This window comes from Hypanus sabinus, unplaced genomic scaffold, assembly GCF_030144855.1.
Source record: "Hypanus sabinus isolate sHypSab1 unplaced genomic scaffold, sHypSab1.hap1 scaffold_460, whole genome shotgun sequence".
NCBI classification, from domain to species: Eukaryota; Metazoa; Chordata; class Chondrichthyes; order Myliobatiformes; family Dasyatidae; genus Hypanus; species Hypanus sabinus.
This window is the reverse complement of record NW_026781333.1, coordinates 334,971-353,041: the sequence shown is the minus strand read 5'-3', so window position 1 is coordinate 353,041 and position 18,071 is coordinate 334,971. Positions and strand designations below refer to the sequence as shown.

The window sequence follows — 18,071 nt, the reverse complement described above, 5'->3', positions numbered from 1 at the left end:
TAAATGATGGATACAAAAGAGTAATCTTGCTTAAAATATTAAAGAGTGTGTCACCTTTAACATTATGCCTTTTGGAAATTAGGTCATTGTTCTACTCGCTTAGCTATTCACAGGAACAGAAAGATGCCCACATTTTTGCATGTCACTGTATGCAAGTCTCTTGCTAAATGATGCTTTAAAAAGTCGGACTTCCAACTATCACTCCCCTTCTTCCCACTTGCAAATTCTCCAGCAGCTTTTGCATCACCACAATACACACAGGTAACACCAGTTTCTGTATTGTACATAAATATTACCCCTGAACCCTCCCTCAGGTGATGAACTTGGTGATGAAAATGCCAATGGATATGAAGGGAAGGGCAGTAGTCTGTCTCATTGGAGTCTGGCACATTTGTGATGTGAAAGCTACTTGTTGACAAGGGCAAAGTTAAAGTTGTTTGATATCATTATGTACCCAGACAGAATAGGTCAAAACATATCCTCACGTGTAGAAAACTCCAGAACAAGCAACACACACAAAATGCTGGAGGAACTCAGCAGGCCGGGCAGCATCTATGGGAAAGAGTACTAATGCTGAGTTCCTCCGGCATTTTGTACGAAATTCCTCCGGATTTCCAGCACCTGCAGGTTTTCTCTTGCTGCGGTTTGAGATAGAGCAAAGGAGATTTTCTCAACAGCTGATAGAAAGATTTTGTTCTCTTTTTCCGAGTTCCTAATCCTTGCATTCAGATAGCTAAAGCTCAGCTCTGTCTGTGAGATCTATCTGCTCCCGTTCCCTGATCAGCCGGAAGCTCCCCGGGGCCCGTGTACGGATCGTGGGGCTGAGAGACAGGAAGAAGACCTGGCCTGTGCCGAGTTTGTGGGCTACAGTCTCCGGTTCGCACAGCAATTGTCGCTCAATTAGAGTCGAAAAAACTCTTCCCTTTCCGCTCCTCCCGACATTTTGTATACTGCGCGCATGCGTAGTTATCGGAGACGGCAGCAACTCTGCACCTGCGCATTTGATCGGTGCTGCAAACGACAGCGAAATTTTATACGCGCGGTTTTATGGGTAATCATGGTGCCATTCAAAATTTATGCAAGCACCGCTTCCACGTCCATATCTCAGTATTTTTTTTGTGTGTAGAAAACTCAGCAGCTTTTTTAACGCAGAAAGCGGCTCCCATAAACGGTACACTCAATATCAACAAGCGCTTCGTGTATCTAATGCCAAAGTACAATCCTCTTCCAAGTGCAGATGTGAAACAAAAGAGATTCTGCAGTTGCTGGAAATACAGAGTCGCACACACACAAAATGCTGAAGGAGCTCTGCAGTTCAGGCAGCAACTAAGCAGAGGAGGACACAGTCTAGACATGCTGAAGGGGCTCTGCTTAAATGCTGCCCATTTATTCCTCTCCACATTTGCTGCCTGATCGGCTGATTAGCCTGCAATGTTTTGTAGAAATTAACCATTTTGTTTTTCAAATAACCAGTCTCCAAATGTTTCTCATCTTTCATTCACAGCCACATCCTGATGGTCCGGTTCCTCTTCCTCCTCCTGCTCGTAACCTCCAGACCCCATCTCTTTCCGGAGCCCCAAAGCCCTGACTCAGGCTGGCAACACTTTGATTTCTGACTCTGTTCCATCGAAGATTCACTCGCCAGTCTGCTGTCAGGCTTTAGAGGCGCATTGCAACAACCCGGCTGTATGAGGCACAGTCCTTTGAAATTAGTGAAAATGACACAAAATTTGAAAAGAGCAGGGAAAAAGTTTAACCGCCTTAGTCCAGAGCCCTGGGGAAGGTCAAATACTCAGCGAGCTCATCGTGTTAATTAGCCTGGGGAAAATCATGCAGGAAATTCATGCAGGTGTATCAGATGATGAGAGGCATTGATCGTGTGAAAAGTCAGAGGCTTTTTCCCCGGGGCTGAGATGCCGAACACATGGGGGGCATTTTTTTAAGGTGCTTGGAAGTAGTTCAAGGGAGATGTCAGCGATATATTTTTTTTACATAGAGTGTAGTGGGTGTGTGGACTGCACTGCCAGCGACGGTGGTAGAGACGGGTACAATAGAGTCTTTGCAGAGGATCTCAGAGAGCTACACGGAGCTTATGAAAATAGAGGGTTCTGTGGTAGGGTAATTCCAGGCATTTTCTAGAGTAGGGTACACGGTCGGAACAACATTGTGGACCGAAGGGCCTGTAATTTGCTGCAGATTTCTCCGATTCTAAGAAATTCAAGGGAAATCTCTTCTCCCACGGAGCGGTGACAAGTTGCAACAGTGAGAGATAAATTTTAAAATACTGATATGGAACAGAAACCTGGGCAGGGAGCAGATGGACCGAGTGCCCTCTCTAGCGTACTTTGTGAGTTTGGCAGTGACAGTAAGTACCTGCGACACGGGATTTGATACAGAACTGGTTTATCTTTCGCAGATCCACAATATTAAACACCAGTCTAGTTTAAGTCTAACGCCAACAGAACAGACTCCTCCAATGCTCAGTGACCAGGGTTCAGTCCTGGGTGCGATGAGCAGCCGCAAGAACTGCAGAATCTGACAGTAACAGTCCCTCATGAACCTGCAGCTGCCTTCAGTCACCGTGATGGTTAAACATTTAACACGGAGCTGATTTGAACTTCCTCCCTGATGTGAAGTTGCTGGTGTTGCAGCAGCTGGGATGATTGAGTAAAACTCTTTGCTCACTCCAGACAGAAATGTGGCCTCTATTTATTGTGAACTCACCGGAGCATCACAAGGTGGGTTAACTGAATGAGTCTCTTCGCACACACGGAGCAGGTGAACGGCCGCTTCCCAGTGTGAAGCTGTAGGTCACGGTCTTCGGTCTCGGCCCGAAATGTTCATTGTTCGTTCCCACGGATGCTGCCCAGCCTGCTGAGTTCCTCCAGCATTTTGTACCTGTTGCTTTGCCCACAGCATCTGCAGTGTACTTTGTGTTCAAGATCTGGTGAACTGACAGATACAGCGGATCTAACGTGCTGTTGTGTTTATGATTCCCATACACAAATCCTTTGACTTTTGTACACTGTTAAAGGTTTACAAAGCACGTCAGTGGGTGAAGGACAACATTTCAACTGAAATTATTTCAGTCTCCATGGTGCCTTCTGATAAAAACACTGTCACAGCTCAAAACAAATTGGAGGAACAAAACTTCATCTTCTAACTGGCTGCAGTTCCGGCATCAGGCAGAACATCAAACTCTCTCTTCCCTCTCTGTATCAAAATGGATCATTCCTCCCCTTCATCAGTCTGTGACTTGGCTCAGTCTGTCTGTCTCCTTCGCATTCTGAGCATGCGCCACACCCCTACTGAGATCACATTTTATTTACACGGCTGTGACTGGAGACTTTCTGATTATTATGACCCTCCTGGCATTTGGCGGTGGTAAACTCAGAGTCAGCAGTGGCATTGACCCTCAGGAGTAGGTGATTAGGCTTTTTCGTTGGAGATGATAAACTGCCGGTAGTGTGTGTCTAGATGAGTGGGTCGTTTTCAGACTGGAAGGAGGTAGCGTTTGGAGTACCCCAGAGATCAGTCCCCGGCCACAGTTGTTCACATTTTAATGTCCTGGCGGAGGCAGCGAGATGTGAGATGTCCCCGTCTGCTGGTGACGCAGAAAGAGTGGAGTTGGGGAAGGGGAGGCCATTCACATGCAATTTCGTAGCTTTGCAATCAGTACATAGTGCACTGTGCGGCTGCAGTGGCGGGTTCCAATCTGCTAATTACATTTGCTGACGGCACTACATTGATCGGCCGAATCCCAAATAATAACGAGGCAGTGTATAGAGAAGAAGTCATCTCCCCGACACAGTCGTGTCAAGAAAACAATCTCTCCCTCATTCTGGCGAAAACAAAGGAGCTGTTTGTGGATTATGGGAGGAATAGAGACAGGGACCAAATTCAAGATTTTCAAGACTGTTATTGACACAAAATGCACATTTTAATATTGATCATGACACAATGTATTTTAAATATCGTTAATGACATAAAAATATTTAGAGATTGTTACTGACAGAGCATCGTATAACTTTTGTTCCGTGTGTTATCTGAATGTACTTGCCTGTGATGCTGCCACAAGTCAGTGTTTCTCTGTACCTGTACCTTCCCGTACTTGTGCACTTGGCAATAAATTCAACAGGACCTGAGAAATCTCAGTGAGATTTGATTAGTGATGATCATCTTGGCAACTCGGTAGGTCGAATGTGTGAGACAGTACACTGTTAAGTGCAAAACCCTGAACAGTGTCGATGATCAGAGGGATCTGAAACTCCAAGTTCATCGCTCCCTGAAAGAGACTGCACAGATTGACCGGGAGGTTAAGAGGGCAAAGGGCATGGTTGTCTTTATTAGTTGAATCATTGAGCTCAAAAGTCGGGAAGTTGTGTTGCGGCTGTTACGAGCCTGCGGTCGTACTGTGACTGTTTCTTTAAGAGCGCCGGCGTGAGGAGGCGGGACTATGACGTCAGACACAGGCTGACAGCGCTGACTGTGGACTGAACCATAAGAAAGAGAGAGAGATCTGCAGACAGGCAGTCGGCCAGTCTAAAGAGAGAGAGAGAGACTGGAAAAGCTGATCGCTTCAGTTAGTCGCAGCAGATGCTTGGAACTCTCATTTGCCCGCAAGAGTGGGTTGATCATCGGTACACGGAACCACAACGAATGTGTGTGGCTGTCACTTCGTATAATCCATAGGAGTGGGTTTTTGAATATCTTGTGTTAACCCTTGCCTGGGTATGTTGTGTGGTAACCCCTGGAAGACGGTATTCCTGTGACAGGTCACTTTCGCTGATAACTCGGATGTGGACGGATTCAACGGATAAGAACTTAGTCGACGGTTATTTTGAAGTAACGGCCGTTTCTCTACGTTTCACCCTGGATCACAAATATCTCTCTCCCATTATTTATTCTGTGGATTACTGAACTTTCCTACCTTACCATCTCAAGACTCGAAGCTTTGTTCCCTCAGGCTCGATAGTCCGTGAATTATATTGACACATATGTATACACATAACACTGTTAACTTTATTTCATTAACTTTATTTCATTGTTTATTTCATTAAGTTACTATATTATAGGTAGATACTAGTAAAAGAGAGTGGTTTTAACATCAAAACCAGACTCCAGTGTGAACTCTATCGCTGCTGGTTCATTTCTAAAACGTTACACTTCGTAACACATTTATATAAGACTAGTTAGACCACATCTGGAGTGTTTCATACAGTTCTGGTCGCCCCCATTCTCGGAAGGATGTCGGGGCTTTGGAGAGGGCACAGAAGCGGTTTACCAGGACACTGCCTGGATTAGAGGGCATGAGCTATAACGAGAGGCTGGACAAACTTGTGTTGTTTTCTCCAGAGCGGCGCAGGCTGGGGTGAGACTGGATGGACGTTTATAAGATTACGAGAGGAATAGATAGAGTGGACAGACGATATATTTTTCCTGGGGGTTGAAATGTCTAATACATTTAAGGTGAGAGGAGATGTGAGCGGCAAGTTTGCTTCTTTCCACAGAGTAGTGGGTAATTGAACATCTGTCAGGGGTGGGAGACCAAACTGGTCACGTGATCCCATTTCTTGTTCACATTTTTCTGCAGATCTGCGGCATCTGCGGGTCACTGCTCAACGTGTCTGTGTCGCTTCATCTTTCCCCGTTCAGACAAGGCAGTGAGATCCGGATCTGTCACGTCCTCTCATTGTGGTGGACAATATGATTTTTTTCGCAATATTTTCAGCATGTTTCATTTCACTGTTTTTATCTACTGTTGTGCTGCCGATGTTTCTGGGTGTCTGACCCATTTATGGGAGAATTTAGCCTTTTGTATTTATCTGCGCTTCTCATAAATATGAACAGTTCAGTTAAGCTTCACTCCATTACTTCCAAAGCAACAACCCAGTCAGTCAAATAGTTCGCCACAATTAAAATAGTTTATTACATCTTTTTTTTAAATTTTGTTCTATTTATATAATTTAACTCTGTGATATTTATATTCTTATATTAACTCACAATTGTTAAATGTATGGTTATGTATTAGGTTCTGATGCTGCCGCAGGGACAAAAAATTTCATGGTACATGCCGGTGCTATTATACCTGATTCTGATATTGATATGGGAGACACACCACCGGTCACCTGATCCCAGTTACCGCAGATCGTAATGTGAGATTGAAGCCTTTTCTATTTATTTGTTTTCACCAGAAATGACAACAGTTAAATTTCCTTCTGAGGTTCCAGAGCAGAAGCTCAGTCTGTCTAATATGTCCACACAATTAAAATGTGGAATTTGTTTATTCTTATTACATACTGAGCTACAGTGAAAATCTTGCCTGACGTACCGTCCATACAGATCGATACATTACAACAGTACATCGAGCTGATATACGATAAAACAATAACTGTAACAAACATTATGGCTGCAGAGAAAGTGCAGTGCAGATAGACATATGGTGCAGGGTCACATCGAGTTACATTGTGAGGTCGAGAGCATTTTATTATTCATTTGGCTTATAACCACAGACAGGAAGCCGTCCTTCAGCCTGGTGTTACGCACTTTAAGGCTTTTGTATCTCTCCGCCAATGTGGTAGCGGGTTTGCAGCAAAAATGCCCAGGTTATGAGGTTATTTGAGTACATGGCCTGCCTTTCTGAGGGAGGGGAATGTAGGAAGTCCTTGGAGTGGAGGCTTGTTTCTCTGATGTTCTCTACAGTTCCTTGCAGTCATGGGCAGAGCAGTAGCCATACAAAGGCGTGAAGTATCGACAAGGAGCTCAGAGACCTCGGCCTTCACCCTGCCTTGTTTAGCTGGATCCTCGTCTTCCTGTCAGATCGCCGGCAGGAAGTAAGAATGGGCTCCATCTTCTCTGTCTCTCTGACCCTCAGCACACATAAGCCATAGGGATGTCTCTTTGGCCTTCTCCTTTACTCTCTGTGCACCCATGACTTGTGTTGCCACCCACAGCTCCAATCTGCTAATTAAATTTTCTGTCAGCACTATATTGATTGGCCTAATCTCAAATACTGATAACAATCGATCAAATGCATCCTGACAAGGCTCGGTCCGAACAAACATATCACGCTTCTTCAGGAGATTGGTCAGAGGAAGAGCGATAGCAGCAGAGTTCTTACGGTAATATCCATCCATTCCCAGAAACCTTCTAAGAGCCTTCTTAGCAGTCAGAATAGGAACTTGAGAAATTGCCTGGACTTTTGCCCGAACAGGAGCCAACTTGCTTTGACCTACAACATAGCCAAGACAGGTCACAGTGGCATGGCCAAATTCACTCTTAGCCAAGTTAACTGTAAGGTTGTCCTGGGAAAGCCTGTCAAACAGCTTCTCCACTGGAGTGATATGCTCTTCCCAAGTGTCACTCCCTGTGACTAGGCATCAATATAGGCATCTGTGTATTCTAACCCTCAAATTACAAAATTAATCTTTCTCTGGAATGTTCCTGGAGCATTTTTCCTTCCAAAAGGCAAAACATTGTATTCATACAACCCAGATGGTGTCACAAATGCAGAACTGTCTCTACCTCTGTCCATCAATGGAACACATCAATATCCTTTCAACAGATCAATCTTTGTACGGAATTAGCTTTTCCAACTTTATTGATGCAATCAGCCACCCTAGGGACAGGACAGGTATCTGTTTTTGCTACTGCATTTGCCTTCCTATAATCAGTGCAAAATCTAACACTGCCATCAGGTTTGGGCACAATAACGCAGGGTTAGCTTCAATCTGATGCTGAAGGACTAATAATACCATTTTCCAGCATATATTCAATTCCTTGCTCAGCCTATTTACACTTTTCTACGTTCATGCAATATGGGTGTTGTTTAATAGGTTTGGCTTGACCAATGTCTGTGTCATGTACTGCAACCGTGGTTTGCTTGGGAACATCGGGAAATAAATCTTTGTACTTCAGAATTAATTCCTTCAGCTGTTGTTGTTGCTTTGGCTGCAGATGAGCCAACTTGTTATCAATGTTTTCTGGAACAACCGAGTTCATTAGCCGAACTGGGACCATGTTTGGCTTGTGAAAATTCTCAGACAAGTCGATTGTTTCATTCTCAGGGTTGCCAGATTCATATGTTTTGACAACAACACTCACAGATGGTGCCTGCTTGTCAAAATAAGGCTTTATCATATTTATGTGCACCACCTGTATTAGTTAACGTCAGCCGGGTGTTTTATTAACATAATTCACATCATTAATTTGGGAGACTATTTCATACAGTCTATTGAATTTCACCTGAAGTGGATTTGTCAACATAAGGCAAGCACCTTATCTCCCACCTGGTATTTTCTTTCGCGAGCCCTGTTATCAAACCAACACTTCATTTTGTTTTGAGAAATCTTTAAGTTTTGTCTCGCTAGACTACAGGCTTGGTGTATTTTTTTTTTTGGACTTCAAAACACAGTCTAACAAGTTAACATGTACATCCCCAGCAATCCACGGTTCCTTTAACAAGGTCAAAGGGCACCTCGCTCTGCAACCAAATACAAGCTCAAATGGACCAAAGCCCAGTGATTCCTGTACAGACTCTCTTTCTGTGGACGAAAGCAAATATATTCCTTCATCCCAGTCTTTTCCATTTTCAACACAATATGTCTTAATCATTGTTTTGAGGGTAGAATGAAATCTTTCTAAAGCCCCTTCTGGTTCTGGATGGTATGCAAATGATGCATCTGTTTTGCTCCCAATTCATAAACTACCTGCTTGAATAATCCAGATATACAATTACTTCCTTGATCAGACTGTATTTCTTTAGACAAATCGAATAAAGTGAAAATCTTGGTAAGAGCCTTCGCCACAGTTTTAGCTTTAGTATTTCTGAGAGGCATTGCCTCTGGGAATCTGGATGTAGTACACATAATAGTTAGCAGATACTGATGGCCAGCTTTAGTCTTTGGCAATGGGCCAACACAATCCACTATAACTTTGGAAAAGGGTTCACCGAATGCAGGTACAGGCCACTGGGGTGAGCTCATTAGGTTTACCCACAACTTGACAACTGCCTTTTGGAAACTCTTATTCAGGGTAAACATAACTTTATGAGTTAAAGCAAACTGATCTGCTAATCCAGCAGATTCCTGCTTAGTGGCAGCATCATTTCCATCTAAATATGTCTTTATGTCATCAGGGACGCACCTTCTGAATTCTTCCATTAAAACCAACTCTTTCAAGCTGTTAAAATCATCATTTACATGATCAGATGTGCACCAGTGGTCAATACACACAAATTTCTCATAAGTAAATTCCATATGTCTGGTTCATAGATTTCTTCAAATTTCTAAACTTTTGCCTGTCTGCTTCTGGGACCAACCCGTAAGCTTTGAGCACAGCCTGTTTCACTATGTCATATTATGTGGTCATAATGCGTGGCCATGTGGTTAAGGTGTTGAACTAGCGATCTGAAGGTCATGAGTTCGAGCCTCAGCCGAGGCAGCTTGTGTGTGCTTGAGCAAAACACTGAACCACACACAGATCCTGCACATTTATAGCCCAGTGGCAATGATTGGGGCAGCATAAATAAGTAAATAATAAGCTGCTTCAGCAACTGTCAAAGCAGAATAGGCTTGCTAAGCCTTCCCCTTAATTACACTTTGTAAGAGAATTTTCTGTCTGCTTTTCTGCCTCTTTAGCCTGAAACTGCATCTGCCTTTCCGGAGCCTCCATCTTTAATATTTCTAACTTCTATTGGAGCTCAAGCTCACGAGGTTTACATTCAGGAAACACCTCCAACTCCTTCACTTTAAACACATCCTCAGATACATAATGCTCAGCTATTATCTTCTGCATCTGTGCCCTCCTCATTGTCAATTTCACCTTAGCAAGTATTAACGTTCTAGCAATACTCAACAAATCAATCTTTCTGGTGTCCTCTAATGCCTGAGAGGTTCACACTTCCAGATATCTATCAACATCCATTGCTGCTGGTTTTCCACACACAAGTAAATCAAAAGGGATTTCCCCAATGAAATTGATAATTAATCAATCCTTAAATTTGTCATATCCCAGACACAGCCCCATTTTGTTACAAACGATAATGCTTTAGAAATGAACCAACAGCAAAAGACTACTCCCAGTGGCCACACATTTTAATTCCACATCCCATTCCCATGCTGATATGTCTATCCATGGCCTCCTCTATTGTCAAAATGAATCCAAACTCAGGTTGGAGGAACAACACCTTATATACCGGCCGAGTAGCCTCCAACATGATGGCATGAACACTGACTTCTCTAACTTCTGTTAATGCCCGTCCTCCCCTTCTTACCCCATCCCTGACATATTTAGTTGTTTACCTGTTCTCCCCCTCACTCTGGTACTTACACCCCCACCCTTTTCTTTCTCCCAAGGCCTCCCGTCCCATGATCCTTTCCCTTCACCAGCTCTGTATCACTTTCGCCAATCACCTTTCCAGCTCTCAGCTTCACCCCCACCCCCTCAGGTCTTCTCCTATCATTTGCATTTCACCCTCCCCTCATTACTTTCAAATCTCTTACTATCTTTCAGTTAGTACTGTCGAAGGGTCTCTGCCCACAACGTCGACAGTGCTTCTCCCTATAGATGTTGCCTGGCCTGCTGTGTTCTATCAGCATTTTTTTTGTGTTTGTATTTCCAGCATCTGCAGATTTCCTCATGAGTGTTATGTGTATGTATGTGTGTAAATATAACTCCCAAACTTCTGAGCTCAGGGGAAACAAGGCTTGGAGTCTGGAGATGTTAAAGTATTAAAGTTCAATTAATTCACAGAATAGGTGATGTGAGAGAGATATTTTTGTAATCCAGGGTAAATGTTGAGAGAAGGCAATTATGTTGTATTCCACAGGTTCCATGGTGGTAAAAAGAGAGAACAGTCGCTCTAGATTTTATCCATCATCTTTACAAATGTACATACGAATTATCACCTAAAGTGAATTGTCATAAGTGGTATCATCAAATGAATGACCACGCCACAGCCAGGCAAGGCTTAACACATAAGTCGTCTCCACAGGATATCCCAAATCAGATCCACTCCTGTGGATCAAATGAGGTGACAACCACACATTCGATGTACGGTGAATCGATAATTAGCCCACCCTTGTGAGCGAAGGAAAGTTCCAAACAGTGATCCTTGGCTACTAGTTCCCTGGTTTTGATCCTTCCATTTTTCCTCCTTTGTCTCCGTCTGACTCTGAGTGTCTGTGTCCTCAGTTAAAACTAAACAAGCTGCGAGCAATGTAAACAAGCTGCAAGTCAGACTGATTCACCTTCTTAATTTCTCTCTCTCTTTCTCTTAAAATGACAGTCTACAGCAAACAAAACCAAAGGATTCATAACAATGGCCTCTCCTTACTGTGAACTGACTGGTGTGCCAAGAGGTGGGATGACTGAGTGAATCCTTTCCCACATTCTGAGCCTCTCTCTAGTGTGAACTCGCTGATGACTCTGTAGGGTGGATGACTGAGTGAATCTCTTCCGACAGAATAAGCAGGTGAACGGCTTCCCCACAGTGTGAAGTCGCTGGTGTCTCTGCAGGGTGGAAGAGTCAGTGAATCTCTTCCCACAGACTGAGCAGGTGAACGGCTTCTCCCCAGTATGAACTCGCTGATGTACCAGTAGGGTGGATGACAGAGTGAATCCTTTCCCACAGACTGAGCACGTGAATGGCTTCTCCCCAGTGTGAACTCGCTGGTGACTCTGTAGGTTGGATAACTGAGTAAATCTCTTCCCACAGACTGAGCAGGTGAACGGCTTCTCCCCAGTGTTAATTCGCTGATGTACCAGTAGTGTGGATGACTGAGTAAATCTCTTCCCACATTCTGAGCAGGTGAATGGCTTCTCCCCAGTGTGAACTCGCTGGTGACTTTGTAGTTGGGATAAATGTGTGAATCTCTTTCCACAGACTGAGCAGGTGAACGGCTTCTCCCCAGTGTGAATTTGCTGATGTACCAGTAGGCGGGATGACAGTGTGAATCCCTTTCCACAGTCTGAGCAGGTGAACAGCTTCTCCCCAGTGTGAACTCGCTGGTGTCCCTGTAGGGTGGATAACTGAGTAAATCCTTTCCCACAGACTGAGCAGGTGAATGGCTTCTCCCCAGTGTGAACTCGCTGGTGACTCTGTAGATTGGATAACTGAGTAAATCTCTTCTCACAGACTGAGCAGGTGAACGGCCGCTCCCCAGTGTGAACTCGCTGGTGAGCCATTAGGTCAGATGACAGAGTGAATCCTTACCCAGAAGTTCAGCAGAAGACCAGCCTCTGCCCGGTGTGAACTGATTGGTGTGTCCACAGGTGGGATGACCGACTGAACCCCTTCTCACACACAGAACAGGTGAATGGCCTTGTCCAGTGTGAACTTGCTGATGTACCTTTAGTTGAGATGACCGAGTGAATCCATTCCCACTGTCTGGGCAGGTGAATGTCCTTTTTCCTGTGTAAAATGATGGGCGTGCCAGTTGGTCAAAATCACCGAGTGAATTCCTCCCCACAGTCTGAGCAGGAAGGGTGGACAATTGGATCCCTTGCTCCAGTTCTTAAGTATCTAGGCAGAGACAACAAAACTGGCGTGTCGTTTTTGAGCTTCCTGGAGATGAATTCCTTCTCATTTTTAACCTGTAAAAAAATTTACAAAATCCATCAATGGGTTTAGGACAACATTTCAGATGAGATTACTTGAGTTGCCAAGGTTTGATCTGGTATCACACGGTTACAGTGAGGTTCACCCTAAGTTGGACAGAGAAATCATCTCCTGACTGGGTAGAGTGCTGGAACCTGGAATGACCATCAATTCCCTGATACTCTTCCTGTCTCAATAACAATGGAGCATTTCTGTCGTCTCCAATCTGTGACCTGGCTCATTTTGACTCCCTCCATTGGTATTATTCCTGGCTCCTGCTGAGCGGCACGTGTTCCTTGTCCCACAGTGACTGAAACACTCTCATGCAAATTGTCTTTCTTGACATGCAGCTGGGATCTTCTCTTGTGTATTATTAACAAAATGCCACAATTTTAACGCCATTTAAAAAATTCCTGCTGAAATGACTGGTTGGCCGCACATCTGTTAAAAGGACTTAGAGTGAATTTTTGTATTATTTCAGGTTCTTGTCGCAATCATAGAAAATTTCAACACAGAAACAGGCCCTTTGGGCGATCTAGTTTGTGCTGAACTATTTAAACAGCCCACTCCCACACCCCTACCATCCAGGTATCTACACAAACCTCTTAAACGTTAAAATCGAGCTCGCATGCACCACTTGTGCTGGTTGCTCATTCCACAGCCGGATGACCCTCTATGTGAAGAAGTTCCTCTCATGCTCCCCTTAACATTTCACCTTTCACCCATAACCCATGGCCTCTGGTTGTAGTCCCACCCAATCTCAGTGGAGAAAGCCAGCTTGCATTAACACTATGTGTGCCTCTCTATCACAATCAAATCTCCCCTCAATCTTCTACATTCCCAAGAATAATGCCCTGATTTGTTCAATCTTTCCTTATAATCCAAGTCCTCCAGACATGGCAACATCCTTGTGTATTTTCTCTGAAATCTCTGAACTTCTTTTACATCTTTCCTGTAGGTAGGTGACCAAAACTGCACATAATACTCCAAATAAGGCCTCACCAATGTCTTCTACAAGTCAACATAACATCCATCTATTGTTGTCACTACTGTGGTTCATGAAGGGCAATGGGCTAAAATATTTCCTTCCATCCCTATCTAACTGTGATACCACTTTCAGTGAATTAAGGACTTGTATTCCCAGGTCCCTTTCTTCTACAACACTCCTCCGTGCCCGATCAGTCACTGTGAAAGACCTCCCTTGGTAGGTCAGACCAAAGTGCCACGACTCACACTGGTCTGCATTAAATTCCATTTTCCATTTCTCAAACCATTTTCCCACCTGGCCCAGATCACACTGCAAGCCAAGAAAGTCTTCTTGCAGCTGCTAAACCCCCAGTCTTGTTGTCATCCACAAATTTTCTGATCCAGTTAACCACACTATCATCCAGATTACAGATATAGATGACAAACAACAACAGATCCAGCACTGATCCCTTTGGCACACAACTAATCACAGGATTACAGTTATAGAGGCAACCATCTGCTACTACACTGTGGCTTCTCCCAAAGACAGTGTCTCATCCAATTTACTATCTCATCTAGAATGCTGAGTGACTGAACCTTCTTGACCAACCTCCCATATGAGACTTTGTCAAGTGCCTTGCTAAAGTCCATGTAGACAACATCTACTGCCTTGCCTTCATCCACTTCCCTGATAACTTCTTCGAGAGACTCTGAAAGATTGGCTAGAGCCATACTGTCTATCCTTTATCAGTCCACATCTATCCAAATACTTACAGTATATACTTGGTTCCTGCACCCACATTCCAATAACTTTCCCAGTTCTGATGTCAAGCTCACCAATGGATAACTTCCTAGTTTATTTTACAGCCTTTCTTGAACAGCAGAACAACATTGTCTGTCCTCCAATCCTCCAGTACCTCACCTGTCACTAAGGATGATTTAAATATCTGTGCTTGGACCCCAATAATTTCTGCACTCGTCTTCCGCAGGGTCCAAGTGAACAACTTGTCAGGCCCTGGGGATTGATCCACACTAATTTGCCTCAAGACAGCAAACCCCTCCACCTCTGTAATCTGTACAGGGTCCATGAAGTTAATGCGGCTTTGCCTCACTTCTATAGACTCTGTATCCATCTCCTGAGTAAATATGGATGCAAAAAAAATCTCCCCAAGTCTAGGCTATCCTTCATGTGGATTACCATTTTGATCTTCCAGAGGATTAATTTTTTTTCCCTTGCAATCTTTTTTGCTCTTAACATATCTGCAGAATCCCTGAGGATTCTCCTTCACCTTGTCTGCTGGGGCAAACTCATGCCTTCTTTTATTTCTTTCATAAGTGTTCACTTGAATTTCCTGTATTTCATAAGTACCCCCATTTGCTCCTATCTGCCTGTACCTGGTATGCACCTCCTTTTTATTGATCTGGGAGAGGAAAGCCAAAGAGGTGATAGATCTGCATGGAGGGAGGTGGGGGTAAGGAGTGTTAAACTAAAGTTGCAGGGGGAATGGGAGCCTGAATAACAGAACAGATGGTGGTGGGGTTGTGGAGAAAGATGTTGTTCAGGCCTCAGACAAATTTCAGGAATGAAAAAGTTGAGCATGGTGCAGTGAATATGCTGAGCCCTGTATATTTCAATACAGGGAGCAGTGCAGGAAAGGTGGATGAGTTCAGTGCATGGATCAACACCTAGAATCAACACTAGGACCTGGCAACTGTGGATTGGGACAGGCTGCTTTATGGCAAAGGTGTGCTTGGTAAATGGGAGGCTTCAAAGCAAAATTTTGAAAGTAGTAAGCGGGTATGTCAGAATAAAAGGTAAAGATAGAAACTGTAGGGAAACTTGGATTGCACGAGATATTGAGACCCTGGTAAAGCACAAAATGGAATTGCATAACAGGGATAGGCAGTCAGTTTCTTATGGAGTATAAGAAATGCAAGAGAACACATAAGAAATCAATCAGGATGGCTAAAAGATGGCATGAGGTTGCTGACACAGAAAAGGTGAAGGATAATCCTCAGGGATTCTAGTGATAGATTAAGAGCAAAAGGATTGCAAGGCACAAAGTTGGTCCTCTGGAAGACCGGTATGGCAATCCACGTGTGGAACCAAAGCAGATGGGGGAGATCTTAAATATTTTTCCATCTCTCTTAACTCAGGAGATGGACAAAGGGTCTTTGCGAGTGTGGAAACTCGGCATTAACCATTTCAACCCTGGGGGAAAAAACACTCCTCTGGCCACTCACATGCTCAATACCCCTCATCATTTTATACACCAAAAAATGTCTCTAAATATAAACAAGGAAATTATACATTGCACAATCTACTTTCCATGATTCAGTACATTTACACAGACAGGTGTGTAAAAAGGGCCCAACGAATATCAGCAACAAAAAGGCCCAATTCACCAGAACCACAAACTGTTCCTGCTGCTATCATCCAGGACACGGTACCACAGCAAAAGGGCCAACAGGCTTTGGGACATCATCTTCTACCAGGCCATCAGACTGATTAATTCATGCTGATACAATTGCATTTCGATGTTATATTGACTGTCCTATGTACAAACTATCTATTATAAATTACTATAAATTACACATTGCACATTTAGATGATGTAAGGTAAATATTTCTACTCCTCATGTTTATGAAATATGTATCTAATAAAGTCAATTCAATTCACCCTCTCCACTATCTGTTCTGTCATTCTGGCTCCCATTCCCCCTACAACTTATTTTAACCACATCACCCCCTCCCCTGCTCACTACCACTAGCAAGTCTTACCACTAGGATATTCGTCCCCTCTTGTTCTGTTCCTCTAACTAACGAATCCCCTATCAGTCTTTTGACTTTCCTCTGCCAGGTAATTCCCCCCACAGCTTCTGAAGTGGTCCACCTGTTGTTGTGTGAAATGGCCACAAGAGTACTCTGCGATGCCTATTTAACCTCATTCCCCTTCCTGACTCTCACCCAGTTTCCTGTGTCCTGCACCTTGGGAGTAGCTCACCTCCCTTCATGTCATATCTATCACCCCCTCCAACTGCTGGATGATATGGAATTCACCCATTTCAAGCAGCTCATTGAAGTGCAGGGTTACAAGTGCAGCTGGATGCACATCTTGTAGGGGAGGGCATCAGGGACACTGCAGGTCTCCCCTCCTTCCCTCCAATACCCCTCTAATTTGTAATAACCAGTGTGCAGATAAATCTTGTACTGTGTATTTTTTACCCAGTGACAAGATGTGCACAGTGAATTTTATATAGTGAGCTTTTCATTTTCACAGCTAGCAAATCACTGTCAATAGGAACTTTGATCTCCTCTGGGTTTGATCGAGTTCATCTGCATTCTCACACAACCTATGTAGCAGGCCTGTAACAGGAAATGCAGGAGTTTCTCACCAAAGCTTTTACACATTGTCCATATGTGGTTTGCTTACTAAATTACACTTTAAGAAGTCAGATTTCCAAATATCACTCCACTTCTTCCCACTTGCAAATTCTCCAGCAACTTTTGCATCACCAAAATGCAAACAGGCATCACTAGTTTCTGTGTTCTACATAAATATTCCCCCTGAACCCGTCCCCAATGACTGACGGTGGTGAACTCAGTGAATGAAATCCCAATGAATATGAAGGGAAGGACAGTCGTCTGTCTCACTGGAATCAGGCACATTTGTGATGTGAAAGCTACTTGTTGCCCAGGGCAAAGGTGTTTGATATCATTACGAACCCAGAGAGAATGGGACAAAACATGTTCTCACCGGTAGAAAAGTCCAGAGCAAGAAGAGGTAGAGGAAGCAACACACACAAAATGCTGGAGGAACTCAGCAGGCCGGGCAGCATCTACGGAAAAGAGTACTAATGCTGAGTTCCTCCGGCATTTTGTGTGTGTTGCTTGGATTTCCAGCATCTGCAGATTTTCTCTTGTTAGTGATTGGAGGTAGAACAAAGGTGATTTTCTCAACTGCTGATGTAAAAGATTTTGTTCCCTTTCTCCGAGTTCCTATTCCTTGCATTTAGATAGCTGGAGCTCTGCTCTGTCTGAGAGATCCTTCGGTTCCCATTCCCTCATCAACCGGAAGCTCCCCGGGGCCCGTGTACGGATCGTGGAGCTGAGAGAGAGGGAAGAGAGCAGGACTGACCCGGGATTGCTGCCCACGGTGTCCGAAATTCAGAGGAATTATCCTGAAGTCGGTTTTTAAGATATAAACTACGGTTAATCGCTCTTACCTGCAACCGACATTTTCAAAGCCTTCTGTGCACTGCGCGCATGCGTGAAACTCAGGGACGTCCTCAGCCTGACGCCTGCGCATTTCATCGGCGCTTCAGCGCCGGCGAAATTCTTAACGAATTGCCCTATGGGTAATCACGGTGCCATTACACATTTCAGCAAGCACCCGTTCAATGTCCATACCTCATTTTTTTTATCTTGGGTATAGAAAAAATCTGCAGCTGTTTTAGCGCAGAAAGCAGCTCCCATAAGCAATATACTCAATATCAACGTGTATCTA

General features: G+C 44.0%; 1 protein-coding gene across 1 annotated transcript; it reads right to left on the bottom strand.

Annotated features, from left to right (window-relative positions):
- Positions 1-10,518: 10,518 nt before the first annotated feature.
- On the bottom strand, positions 10,519-17,857 carry LOC132389015 (gastrula zinc finger protein XlCGF8.2DB-like). The gene is made up of 2 exons (XM_059961432.1): positions 17,791-17,857; positions 10,519-12,594 (listed from the first exon to the last, which is right to left on the bottom strand). The coding sequence occupies exon 2, from the start codon at positions 12,184-12,186 to the stop codon at positions 11,332-11,334; it is 855 nt and encodes a 284-aa protein (XP_059817415.1). The 5' UTR covers positions 12,187-12,594; positions 17,791-17,857; the 3' UTR covers positions 10,519-11,331.
- Positions 17,858-18,071: the final 214 nt, after the last annotated feature.